Consider the following 14,729-nt stretch of genomic DNA (forward strand, 5'->3'; position numbering starts at 1 on the left):
CGAATCTGAATCCGACCCGAATAAATAAACGGATATGAAAATGCACCTGAACCCGATGTATTCGGTAATCGGGTCGGGTCAGATTCGGGTCTACCCGACCTGATTCCCTGCCCTACTCAGAACCATTCGATTAACAACTGTATCAATGGCTACAATTTCCATAAAATCCATCCTGAATGACAACTGCATATGTCAAGTCCAGCTAGCCAGATCTCCATACAATCTACAGCCATGCTCTGCGAACAACTCACCACCGCAAGCTCGCCACCTGTCCGCTCCATATGTTAAGTCAAATCACGCGTGATTCACTCCATCAAAGCTTGCAAGTTTCAAAATAGCTACTTTTTCCAAAAAAGTATAAGCTACGATCAATCCAAAACAAGAAAAACACAAGTTCCAATACAAAGGAATATTCTTTACCCAAGCGAAACACAGTGATATGCAGATCATATGCAAACAAAACAACTACATTCAAGAAAAAGTACAAGTTCAAGTAGTAAATCCTACAACGAGCCCCACCAAGACATCCCACGTAGAAAACAACTCGCTATTTCTACATCAGTATCAACAAAACAAGCAAACGAGCTGCACAAAGCACACTCTATTGTATCAAGTCATTAGCGCCAACAAATTCAACACAACTCCTCCCCAACACTCAGAAATAATTTAAACCACGACCACATCAAGAGCATCATTCAAAGCTGGGACATCCTCCACAACATTCGATCCACCAGCCTCCGACGGAACCACAACTCGGTCGTTCGGTACAACATTCACAACTCCACTCGAACTCGCTCTAATAGTTTCTTCTGGCACAATTCCAACCATAGCTTTTCCTTACCAACATCTGGCACCTCAACAACCGACCTTGACGACACTTCTCCCTCAGCTTGCTCATCGTCCCTTTGACTCGGAACAAATTAAATACGACTCAGGCGATGCACCATCTTCGCTTTACGAAATCTCTTCAATTTTGGCATCCGGAGCCACGAGCAGCGACCCATTCTTCAGATAGGCAACCAAGCGATCCCACCTGCTCCCACACTTTTCAGCCAACGCCTCATACCTATCTATTCGCTCATCCACCCACTGCACTTGATCCTTCTCGTTCCTCAGCTTGATCACCCACTCGTCATACATTTTTCGGAGTTGCATCCGCAGATCCCGTTCAGTCGCATACTAGAGCATATAATCACTCGCATCTTTCTTGGCCTTCGCCAACAACTCTTGGGACGACTCTAGATCTGCACACAACGTCTTATTCACGACTTCCAGCTCCCGCACGCAATCTTTCAATGAATTTATCTTCCCCAAATCCGCCAACGCCGCAAGTTGCTACGCATAAAGCATATTTTGCGGGCATAGACAAAAATATTTACTTCAACAAACTTAACACAAAGCACCAACAAGTATAAAACAACAAGGATACTTACGCGATAGTTCCCAACACTTATCTGCTCCAGCAACTCATGGACTACTATCGGCTCCACCAGCTTCCGATCCGCATCAAGCAATATCGACTCCATCAACCCCTTCGACATTGACGTGTGATTATATGTTGCACCATCACGACACACTCGTTGCTGAATCTGCACATCCTCATACACAACCTTCCCCACATATGAATCTTCAGTCACTAGCTTCAACCTTGGCGAAATAACTTTCTCAGTACACCTCGGCTGCCTGCTCGTCTTTTTCTCCTTCACAACTAGCACCAGCACAGTATCAGCCACCACCACTTCAACCCTCTCAGCAACCTTCTCAAGCTCACGATCCACACTCTCTAGAACCGGATCCGTAACTGGTTGGTTCAATTGCTCCTCAACACTAGCCTCACCACTCGCCTTAGTATCCCCAACCACCTTTTCAATAGCACCAGTATCATCCCCCTCCAAATCCACAATAGGAACCACAACCGCAGCACCATTCGATCTCAACTCAAAAAATTTAATAGAGGCTAACCCCTTCTTCTTCCTACATGTTGACCCATCTCCCTTGGCCACATCAACCCCTCTCGCCCTATTTTCACCCTTCTTCCCTCTAGGCCCTTCAACCCCCAATGGATTCCCTCTCTCCATATATATATCGTCGGATCCCTCCTCCAAACTCAAAGAATGCCTTTGTTTAAACACTTTCAACAAGATGCTACCGATAAGAGCCCAAAACCGTAGTTTTAACCCCTTAATAATCATCTTTGTTAGACCAATTATGTGAATAATAAGTAAGAGTTAATACGATTACGTGTTTTTATGCATTTCGGGCTTCAAGGTCCATTATTGCGTAAATGTGCCACTTTAGCGAGATAAAGGAGCAAAAGTCACAGAACTTCGAATGCCATATCTTTGGACTCGGACACCGGATTGAGGCCTACCTTATGTCAAAACGACCGCTCGAAAGAGCTTTGCAATGGTACAAGCCTTGACCCAATCAGGAGGAGCAGAAGTGGACGAAAAGTCTGTGGAAGCCAACTGCGGTGAAGAGGCCTTTTTGGACTAAAGAAATTGGGTTTGGGCCGATTTTTCGCCCAAAACATGGCTCCAAGCCCATGCACGATTTTTGGATCCGGAAGTATAAAACAAAAGCTTGACTCTTTGTTAATGGCAGATTAGGTTAGGAAGCTAATGTTAATGGAGTTTAGGGTTAGAAAAAGTTAGATCTAGATTAGTTAATTACTTAGCTTTCATTCCATTAATTAGTTTCATTCTTTGTTTTAGATTAGTTATTTAAATCATTGAATATCATTCATTAGATAAATAAAATAGTTGTTATTCATTCAATCATTTCTTGTTCTTATTGTTCTATTAGATAAATAAAGTTAATTAGTTCTCCATAATCTAGTTTCATTTTCATTTATTTATTAGCTTAAATCCTTAGATTTACTTATTTGTCATTATTAGTTTAATTCAATTATTGCATGAGTAGTTTCAAATTGAGTTTAAACAAATAAAGTTCAAATCTTTATATTATGTCTTGTTTAGATTCAATTGTTGGGAATGGTAGAATAGAAAATTCACATCAAATCATTACTCTCACCATTGTTCCTTTTGGATTTGATTAGTTGAATTTGTTTAAGTCTTGAGAATTAAGAGTGGAACGAATTCCTTACTCGTTGTATTGCATGATTATGTTTTGAGAGTAAGAATAATTGATTTAAACGTAAGAACGGTAGGATTACGTATTAGTGTTCTTGTAGCATTAATATTTAGGATTTTATTGTTTTTACGGTTATCATGCGCCCTCCCAATAACTTTCTTTTCACGAGCCGCAACCGACCTGCGCTCGTCAAAATAATGTGTGATCGATGGCAATAACACCTTCTCCTCACTACCAAGCTTTGCAAAGCCGGATATCTTCCCACACCGTTCCACGAACAAAATAGTATACTTTCATATCTCTGCAAAAAAACAAAACAAACATCAGACAAACTCGAAAAAGCCACACCTAAATGACAACAAATCCTTCCTTACCTTCATTATTACAAGCCCTGTTCTATAATGAACCCCCAACCTCACAAAACATACCAATAATCAACACCAGGTGCTCACACCACGACTCCCGATTCACCAAATTCAAAACATCCGCCATACCCGACCTCAAACTCAGCGCACATGTCATTACCTCCCTACACTTTGACCATGTTGGTTTCACATACATATACTCCAACACATCCTTCAACACAATCCCATACCCCTGCTCCTCATTCAGCATGTCAAAGACCCTCATATACTGCAAATTGTTCCTAGTGAGCTGATATGGCGCCTTATGACAAAAGTTCAACAAAGTCAACAACAATTTTGAAAAAGGGATTCACATCCCTGCTTGAATCTGACCGGTACCTACCACCACATTTTGTAAAGGTGGCTTAAACACAGGCGTCCTTATATAAAATGTGTTTGGCAAAAGATCACCAATCGCCTTAAAACCAAGATTGTTTACACCAAGCAACTCCTTCAACGATTCCTCCAACGACTTCACACTCGGTGAACCTCGATGTACAGACAACACGAAACCACCCCCCTTCACCAATTAACCCCCCATACCATAACAACCCTCACCCTCATTCGACTCATCACCCAAATCATGATTACTACTACCACTACCCTCCTCTCGATTCGAAGCCGATTCGTCCATATTAACAATCTCCTTACCAACTCGACCTTTCTCACCTATCTTCGTTCTCAACACCAAATCTTCAGAACAGATACTTTCTTCTTCACTTAGAGATTTTTCCTCTCTGACATAGTATCATCAGAACTATCACTATCACTATCACTATTTAGATCACATCAAAAAATCCAACCATACTCCATAACTACACTTACATCACAAATGCAAAAACACTCATATCCTACACAAAACTAAACTTTCCTAACCAAAGAAAACGAAACATAAAGAATTCAAAACAGATAGCAAGATCAAGAACACACCTTTTGTATCAAACCAGCCTCCAATCTTCCTAGCCAAGCTTGTCTAAGAACAGTATAAGAAAATCTCTCTTACACCGCTCAAAAACTTTTTGCACTTTAGAAATAAACCCCATTTTTCTAAATAAACCCCCTTTTTCTGCCAATCCCTCGAGTTATATACTACCACTCGATCAAGTCCAGTCGTCAGATGCAAAACCGTCATCTTCTCATCAACGACTCTCAGCCATGACCCTTCGCCTAACCATTTTAAATCAAATAAAGTAGATCTACGGCTCAGAAACCTCCCACCCAACGGTTCAACATCAATATCGCACATGCAGAACTTCACTAACGCCCTGACTGCCATGTACCCATCTCGAGCTCCACAACCGTCTTTTCAAACGAAAAAGCAATCATAACCGCAACAATTATTGATCCAGCCATTCACCACTAATCTACATAACTGTCCCATCACGTGACTTCAGTTTCCGAATTTCTCATCAGCACGCCATCTTCAACGACATACTAACGAGAGAGGGCTTTGTAAAGGACATCCTACCAAGCATGTGACGCACACGCAGTCCAAACGACTCGCACATTCGTCAAGCTCAATCACTCGCACACTCTTTCTACATTAGCTCAAACAATATGATACCTGGAACCACCGCACACATGCAACTTGTGAGGACGTGTTGCTCATCCTTGCAGCACACTTGCCCATATCACAACATGTGTCCCACCAACTACTTGCACACAACACCTATAAAAGCCACCCCCATAACTATGTTGGCTTGATTCCAACATACTTGATCTCAATCTCACTCCAAGGTACTAGATACGTAGACATCTTCTTACTCATAAAGAACATCCATTACCATCAACCCAAATCATCCCCTTTCTTCATCTAAACTAGAGCTAAGCTAAGTCATAAACACTTGGTGTAATGTCCAACTAATCCCACATGATAAAGTTAGACATTTACAAAGATGTAAAATTGGAGGTAAAAACCAGAATAAAAGAACTTGAACCAAAATTGGGGCTCTAAAGTTATGAGGCACCCCTTGTGCTGAGGGGCTTGAGGTCCTCACCTGCCTATAGGATGAGCTGGCTGAATACCACGAGATATTCATTTATAGAGAAAAATCAAATGACCCCAAGATATCTTCTCAGTCACAACATTGTGCCAAATAAACACATACAAAATTTTTCTTTGTAGCATGTAGGTTTAAAGATGCACTGATATTGCCAAATGAGGCATTAGAAAAAAGAAAGAAAGAAAGAAAGAGAGATCTTACATATTTGTGCACTACCAGAAGCCACGTACTGACATACCAGACCAAAAAAATTAAGATACAATGTTATCCAAGGGGACAAAATAATCCAGTTCTCCAAAATAATGGAATTAGCAACACAAAATAAGGAGAGTACATAATTCAGTTCTCCATAATAGTCACTCTTATCAAATGAAGCAGTTGATCACTCTATCTTATTTGAAAAGTTTTCTGAATCCGTTTAGTATCTTGAGAGCTCTCAATTCACCGTTCCTCATGTCCCTTAAGCTCCTCCTTAGAATCTGATTCGAGAAAGTCATTGAAAGGCAAAAAGAAAAAATTGTTAGACCATAAGAGGGAGAAAACATCTAAAAATTAAGGGCACAAATGGGTTTCTCTTTCTGATGCTGCGGATGACACTCGATAGTATGCTATATGATGCATTAGATATAACGGTGGCCAGATAACACTAAGGTCTTAATTGGCATTGCTGTAATTATAAAGTACTTTTTATTTGATTCTTTGCTCACACTTTAAACTTGGATTGGTATCCAAAATGGGGTTAAGAGGAAAACAGAGAAATCAAGGTTTTTCGATTCCTCATTTTGGACTGCAACTTCATGTTTGTAGTACGTTATGGGGATTGAATAATTAGGTAATTAAATAAAGCTATGAAATTAAAGAAAAAAGCACTAAAGAATTATAGCAATGCCAAATGGATAGGATTATCCTATCAATACATTTAGTAGCCTTCTAGTGGGACGCTTGTAACAGTGATTTGTAAAGTCACCCATATGCTCAGAAACAAGGTAAGCATCAGAAGGAAAACTAAACAAATAAGCAACAATTGCAGGTGCCGATAAGCAAAGTCGGTAAAACCTTTGGTTGATGATATCAGAGGTCTGGGGCTCGAACCCCGCCAGTAACAAAAAGTTACTATTCTCATTTAAAACAGGCATGCCAATAAAAAACAATAACAACAACAACAACAACAACATTTCTATGTAGAAAGAAATGGCGAGCTCCTATCTAATCCTTGAGCAAATACTACCACTTCATACCACAGACATAATATTAGGTATTCTCAATGAAGAAACTCGAGGATCGTTGAGCACGTAGATTTGTGGAAAAGGTCAAAGAAGTTTTGTTTGATTGGGAGAGGATGTCCAAGTTTATGGGGAACGGGTTATGGGGAAAATGAATGAATGAAATTGAGTTCGCAAGTTCACCTCATGGTGAATTGAGACAAAAGCTTTATAAATCCTTTTGTAAAGACCACAGAGTTTCAAAACCATATCTAACGAGGCTGTGATTTTATACCTATGGGTGATGTTTATGATAGTGCTATTGTTGATTAGTTGAACTTCAGCATTGCCTTCCTGATTTTGACCCTGATACTTTAACCGCTTGTGCAACCGTCTCTTGTAAACTACAATACGCCTTGGCAGAAGCGCCCATTAACAAGATTAGCGCAGGTCTTGAGATTAGCATTTGACTTAACTGATTGAAGACGACCAGGGCTCCCAGAATGAGAAAGGATTCTATCGTATAGTTGGCTAAGGCAGACGCTCCCTTTCTTGACTTGATACCTTAGACTAGTAATTCCAACAATTTGATGGCTCCTCGATCAAGCACCTCGGCAGTTACCATTCCTTAATGATTTACCAATAACATCGTAGTTAATCACTGTGTCAAAGAGTCATTTAGCATTGAAGAATGTATATACCTAGATCACATAGAGCTAAGTCAACAGTCAAGCTAGCTAACCGGTGTAGTTCGACAAAGAGCTGGAATTGAGTGTCTTTAGAACATCCAAAAGACTTTCTTCTTGCTATTCTCATGGAGGGTCTTGGAAAGCATGTGTATGACCCCAGTTGAGTATCGAGCCATTCTCAGCTACTGTATGATGTTTCTATTATATGCTTATAGTGTTTGGTTTCCTGCGTGTTGAAAGAGTAGAATGGACACTTTTGGAAACCATACAACACAATGGAAGTATTTCCCAGGTTTCAAGTACTATCATGACCATTGTAAGTACATATATTCATCCGGTACCCAACAACCAACAATGAGGCGACACGTGGAAGATAAGCCAGCAGCACATCAGATAAGGTCACAAGCTCAAGTATAAGGCATCACTCCCTATACTTGACACCGCTCTACCAACTGAAGACGCCTCACCCGGACTACAAATCACGTGCTAACGCTCTGTACTTCTAAACGTCTCATCCCTTCTCACCGCATCCTCCAATCTAACCAACCGACCTATAAACCTCAGCTCCATCAGTGAAACGCCCCGAACCAGGTCCAGGACGTTTCCCCTTCCAACACGAATCAAGTACGGATCATCATCCACCACTTATGCATAAGCAGCGCTATTGCCTCACCAACTACAATCATCACATTTTCTATCAACTACAACAATCATACCTCTCCACCAACTACACTGTTCAGCCATGACCCATCCTTTGTCATCATGACTCAAACCCTCCCACCATATCTATGAAAGGGCCAACCCTAGAACTACGTTGGCTTGATTCCGGATCCTTCTTTCTAACCGAATATGTAGGCATTTCCTCCAAGGACAACAATCATTAACAAACACTCAAAACCTTCCCCATTCATCTTAGATTAGCCTAGACCTAATCTCATTTGGTGTGATATTAGAGTGAGTCCTAAATAGACTCATTTTGATATTTACAACCATGTACTAAAGATTTTTTGATGTGATCTAATTGGTGGACGCTTCAATCGATTGATTCAGCATCAATTAAATAGATAGAACCCTATGTTACATGGGCACGCCATATTTATAAAAAAATTAAAAAAAAAAACCTTGTCAGATACAACACGGATACACATTGTATGTGATATATCTCGATTTTTTATATTTCACAGCATGACACTTTGTATCCTTGTAGGATGCGGACACACATAGTCTAGTCAATATTACTTAGATAGAACCCTAAGTACAATTAGGGTAAACAGCATGTCTTCATTTTCACAAAAAACACATCCTCCTCTTCTCACAAAAACCAATTACCACTTTCCATCTGTCACGCACTCTAGTGGCCGATTTCACATCTCCAGCCCAAGAATTCTCCTTCCTTTTCCATTTCTTCTCTTGTTTTTCTGCCATGTCCATTCTTTTTATCCTGTTCCTTTTTCTTGTCTCAAAAATGTCATTGCCTAAATCCATCGATTTCTTGTGTTCCAGGGTACGAAGTTTGTTTGGATTTATCAGTCAACATAAAAACTATCCATTATCTCTAGCTGAGTTGGCCTTTCTTATTGAACCCAAACTATTGGTTGACAAGATCCTTTAATATCCATTAACCATACCTCTAGAATATAGCAAGTGACAAACTATGTAGTTAGATCATGTTTGGTATATTGGTATATGGATATTTTGATGCATAATCTGCAAGCAACAAATCCCAAGCCTCTCAGTTGTCTGTAACCATAAGTATGTTAAGCATATATGTATCTTTTTTACTCGGTGAACTAATAAGTATTTGAAATCTTTGAAACAGAATAGGTTGGGTTTCTTACATATTGTGTACGGAATAAGATCCTCCGCTCACTAGTACACAGGTCTACAGCTAGCTGTTTCAAAAATGATATCCGATTGATTTGCTTTGGAGATGTCACATCCAAATCCAAAGACTCAATACCCTTCAACACAAAGAAAATAAGAAGAGGTTGACAACAACATATAGTATCATTTGTATTCAATCACAGATTCGATATTTAATAGCTAGTAGCTACCAAAGCCCAAAGGAGACAACTTCATCTCATAGCTAACAATAGTTGCTCACCTGGAGGAATTTGGTGTACTTCGATATGCTTGTTTCACATGAATCCAGGATAAATTGTAGAGCTTGTTCTTCTACTTCCGGGTATCTCATGTCTTTCGTAGATGTAGTTCTAGTGGAAGCCGCAGCAGCCATCTGGGGGAGAAGGTAAATAATGCAACAAACAAATATTATAAATATATATAATATATGTTATCTACGATCCTGTATACCTATACCTAGATCACCAGAAAAATCAAAAAGCTACACCTTACCAACATTCAAGAATCCAATAACTTCATAAGTGTAAACTGTCGTACCTCTTCAAAATTTCGTCTCATATCTGGAGGACTGACCGCTAAATAAGCATATGCCATTAACTCCATTGGCCAACCTGTGATCTGCAAAGGAAACTGCTGAGACCTGCTTCAAAAATTATATGACAATTAACACGAAACTCGATCACCAACTTCAGTCATAAAGAAAGATCTATAGCCTGTTATGGAGTAATTGAATTTAGGATAATAAAGAGTATGAAGATCTATAGTCTACAGAATTCATGTATAGAGTAATTGGCCTTAGGATAATAATGAGCATGAACAGATCAGAATAAAAGTACAATGTAAAAAAGTCAAGTAGGATGAAATACAAACTTGAACAAAGTTAAGAGGACTTCTGCCTCATTGGGTACTCACACAGACAAACCATGCTTCCTTAAGGCTTCTGATTTCTCGAAGTAACACTTGTCAGATTTATTAAGAGACAATGACAACTCAACAGAATCACTTGGGTTTGTGCCCTCCTTTGGAACAAATCCGTATGACAGCAAAAGCTCTCCATTAGATTTCTTGCCGTAAGATATAAAAACCTGAGATATCCAATTAAGAAGGATAGTATATATGAAGTGTCAACCTTTTTCTCTTTTTCATCAACTGTCCTACTGCTAACTTGCTAAGACAATATTTTATATGTAGTTGGCAATACTACCACTTAAGCCTATGAACTTACAAAAATATTCCACTTTACCCCATATTCTTTTTTTAGAGCGCAAACCACCTTAAACTTGTAATGAAATTCCATTTTACCTATCCGGCTCATTTCAGGCACCGGATTGCTAATGTGTCTTCTTTTACGCCTACGTGTTTTTTGTCTTCATCCGACACAGTGACGTGGCTGATGAGACATGTTATATATCATAATGATATATGACATGTATCACCCTTTTACACAATGATGCATGACATGTAGCACGATGATACAAGACATGTATCATATGCCACATCATTGTGTCGGATAAATGGAATGGGCCGGATAGGTAAAATGGGTCGGATAGGTAAAATGGAATTTCATTACAAGTTTAAGGTGGTTTGCGCGTTAAAAAAAGTATATGGGGTAAAGTGGAATATTTTAGCAAGTTCATAGGCTTAAGTGGAAGTATTGCCTATGTAGTTTGACAAAATATAATTTCCCATATAAAGTAACAAACTCATTCGTTTGTCTCAAGGTGGCTTAAAAATCTCACTTGAAAGTAACTGTACGAACTTAGCACATTAGCAAGTTTATACATTTCGAGTCCATCCATCTACATGTTCATTTGAGGACCTCTAACAAAGTAACACTAGAAGGACTTAAGACTTAAGATATAAGCATAAGTCCACCACCTCCTGTCTAGGAGAATGCCCAATGCACACTGTTGATTCTACAAGAAGATGTACCACAAGTAATCTCATAGTTGCACTAAGACTTTGTTCCCCTCGATGCACGATCAACATTGTCCACTGGGAACTCTCCAAGGTCGTAGACAGTCGCGGTCACCTTCCCCGCCAAAAACATTTTACCTGCTCCCCAGGTTGATAGGGTTTATCAGTTGTATAGAAAACTCCTTGTGAAGATTTATCATAATCTAAAAACGTCTCCACCTACACAAATAAAGTGAAATATCTTAAGTCAGAAATAAATCATGTAATATGAAGACAAAAAACTTCCGAGCATTTGAAACATAGAAGATACCTCACAGCTATGGTTAAGCATGTCCGCCCAAGGTACTAAGGCAACATTCCCATCCATTGCGGGCAATCGAACCTGCGATGACACAAGATAGCTGATACAAATAAATCCTACTTACTAATATTGATAATGTCCATATAGAATCTCCAAGAATGCCCAGATTCCATATAAAAGAACATAACATAGAGATGCAACTGTGAGATTCTTCTGCAGACATGGACAAAAAGTTATGTTACATGGACACACCATATTTCAAAAATAATCCGTATCGGACACACGGACGCATTGTATGTGATATACCTCGATTTTTGATATTTCTCCGTGTCAGACACTTTGTATCTGTGGCGGATACGGACACACATATCTGTGTCAATGTAACTTAGACAGAAAGTAACCACAAAATCTTGTTAATGTTTACTTACCAAACGTGAGAAAAGAATGCCGAAGGACCATTTGAAAGTCTCCATGTTGAATACCTGGATATAGCATGAGAACTGTAATCTTTACAAACCTGTCGAAGAATATTCTTTAACAACAGTAATGGCCAGATGGTTTATTTAATCTCCTAAAATTAAATATTTGAACACTTTTAATTCAACCTATGGGAATAGCATAGTGATATAAATTCCCTCCTACAAAGCAAAGACACAAGATATGTTTCTAGAAATTTCCTAAATTTTAACAATTCTATAAAAAATGAAATAAATATACTCAAGACGTCAATGTATATTGAACAAATTATGAGTTCCATACACATTCTAAAGATGCTAAGACACAGCCTGAACACACATCCAGCAATCGTATCTATAAAATTGCGAGTTGCAACTAACAAATGGTAAGCACATGCCGCATGCCTAAAGTCATACAAGGGGCATATAGAAAGCAACACCTCCTCAGCTAGACTGCTAGATAAACTCTCTTCTTCCTGCTGCAAAGTGCACTTCAGAAGCGGTCTCTTACAAATAAGTCAATCTCACACAAAGCTGAAGAAAACTTGCTCTAAACTCCCAAGCTTGTAGGAAAGTGTTGTGCACCAAGAATGTAAATCAAAGGGATAATGAGTCACACTTGCAGCAACACACACACCAAACACACCTCTGACAAACATACAAGGTCTAGAAATATCATGTGATTCAAATAACGTCCAATTTATTAAGAATGGAAATGATTTTAATGCGTTGTAAGCACATTTTATAATATCTATACCTATTTTTGTGACACCCATGTTAGAATTCTGCTATTTATGAAACATTTCTCGAGGGCGTTCCCATGTGGCTTGCCAAAGCTAATTTTGGGGTTTGGGGGCAGCTCCCCGACCCAATTTTTTTGATGAATGTATATACAATAGGAATGAGTTTTGAACCAATTATTTTTTAATAGATTGGAGAGTTTGGCAACACTATGAAAATTTACTGTTATTATACTAAGTGGAAATGTTCAAAAGTATGACAACAGTTCCAGCAAATATGAGCAAGATACATTACCTCTAGAGGAAATAAGTGTGGATATTTTGAAAATATCCTAAGCCTTAAGTCATTGTATCTGCAGATGAGATTATGATAGTACAATCAACGTTCAGTACTTGGCAGCCACTACAGTCAATGCACTGAAGGTGTTAACAAAAATGAACAAACCTAGAAGACAATACAGATTAAACACAGATAGAATCAGAATTTAGCAAAAACAGATGTAAATTGCAAAGAAAGGATGCATACGTTCCAGCTACATCATTGATCCTTTCAATTGCTCGCTCCCTTATCTGTGAGGCAACCAAATATTTGTCTAATTCTGAACGTGTCCTGAAATGATATACAGAAGCTGTAGAAGAAGAACCTGAGAGTACAGCCTTCCTCTGCACAGTACACAACTAAGTAACAGGCTAAACAAGAAAACATATTACCAGTACAAAAGCGAATAGGGTTGTCGAGGAAGGGCGGATATATAACTACTCCATCTAGAAGATTCCATGAGACTCGCTTCACTAATCAAGTAAGTTGCAAGCAATGGCCAATCTGGTACGGAATTTCTCTTTAACACTTTTCCAACCTCTGTGCAACTCCACTCCTAACATCCAAGGTAAAAAAACACAACACTACCGTATGTTACACTCAAACTGAACATTTCTTAACAACCTTGGCATTAAAAAAAAAAAAGGCCTTAACGGGGATACAAATATTCATCTTCCAACAAAGTGTGCTGAATTGTTATACATGTATAGCTAGAGATTTAACTGAGCTTGCATTTACGAAAATACGACCGAAGAATCCCAAGGAAGCCATGAAAAGAAAGTATATATGATGCACCTAATTTAAATCCAACAGATTTGGGAAGATTGCAAGTGGACCAAGGCCTACGAAAGGAATCAAGATTGAAAAGTATAAAATGTCTAGAAAGACAGAGAAAAGTGTTTTCAAGCAACGGCAATACATACATGTTTCGAGCAGAAATTCAATGACAAGACAATTGATTGGTGAAGAAGTTCCAAAACCCTTTCATGTAGTAGCAGTAGTAGTACGAATCATCCAACATAAACAATTTAAAGAAAGACAGAGCAGAAAGAAAAAGTGAAACAGGATGGGTACCGAGTCAGCGGAGATGACAAGAGATGGAGGAACAAAGAGCAATTTCTCTCCCTTCCTTATGTTCTTCAAAGCAACCAATCCTCTCTCCCCGACTTGCACTCTTTCAATCCCCATTTTCTGGGGCGGGAGACCAGATTTAGATAACCACTTCTGAAGCGCCGATGCATTCTCCAGAGAATCAGTGTCACAACCCCAGGGAAAAGATGTGTTGGTTGAGCAGCGGAGAACCCATGATAAGGAGGAGGGATTTCTTCTTCGGACAGAAACAGAAGAAGAAGAAGATGTGCGACTGCGATCAGGAGGAGAAGTGAATATCGAGTAGTAGTACAACGTTGTCGTAACAGAAGCAGCTTCGGCCATGGTTGCTGCTCGTGCAACGTTATCTCCCAAAACAAAATAGACATATTATTACATGTTTGCTAAATCTACAATATCTAGCCACACATTTGCACAAGTTTGGAATAGATATGTTGTACATGATGGCGTTAATATATATAAGAGGGCTTCTTCAGTGCGCGTGATGTGTGGCTACGCACGCATGACCACATTTTCCAACCCGTAACCGGTAGCCGAAATGCCCACCTAGGGGTAGCGTTGGCATTTCTCGTATTTTCTTTCGTCCCCAATTTCTCGTATTTTCTATTCTTCTCAATTAGATTGCGAGCCCAA

General features: G+C 39.2%; 1 protein-coding gene across 2 annotated transcripts; it reads right to left on the reverse strand.

Moving 5' to 3' along the window:
- Positions 1 to 5,681: 5,681 nt before the first annotated feature.
- Positions 5,682 to 14,523, reverse strand: LOC147496189 (Rubisco methyltransferase family protein). Of its 2 annotated transcripts, XM_086559204.1 has the most exons (12): positions 14,061 to 14,523; positions 13,379 to 13,542; positions 13,194 to 13,277; positions 12,963 to 13,020; positions 11,901 to 11,954; positions 11,482 to 11,553; positions 11,310 to 11,390; positions 10,167 to 10,339; positions 9,792 to 9,894; positions 9,496 to 9,627; positions 9,230 to 9,352; positions 5,682 to 5,979 (listed from the first exon to the last, which is right to left on the reverse strand). In XM_086559204.1, exons 1-12 carry the CDS (start codon positions 14,418 to 14,420, stop codon positions 5,893 to 5,895), a joined length of 1,491 nt encoding a protein of 496 aa, XP_086415330.1. In that variant the 5' UTR covers positions 14,421 to 14,523; the 3' UTR covers positions 5,682 to 5,892. The 2 variants fall into 2 exon arrangements, with proteins under 2 accessions (XP_086415330.1, XP_086415331.1); XM_086559205.1 differs by lacking the exon at positions 9,230 to 9,352.
- Positions 14,524 to 14,729: the final 206 nt, after the last annotated feature.

The sequence above is a fragment of the Coptis chinensis genome, chromosome 5 (assembly GCF_015680905.1).
Source record: "Coptis chinensis isolate HL-2020 chromosome 5, ASM1568090v1, whole genome shotgun sequence".
Classification (NCBI taxonomy): Eukaryota; Viridiplantae; Streptophyta; class Magnoliopsida; order Ranunculales; family Ranunculaceae; genus Coptis; species Coptis chinensis.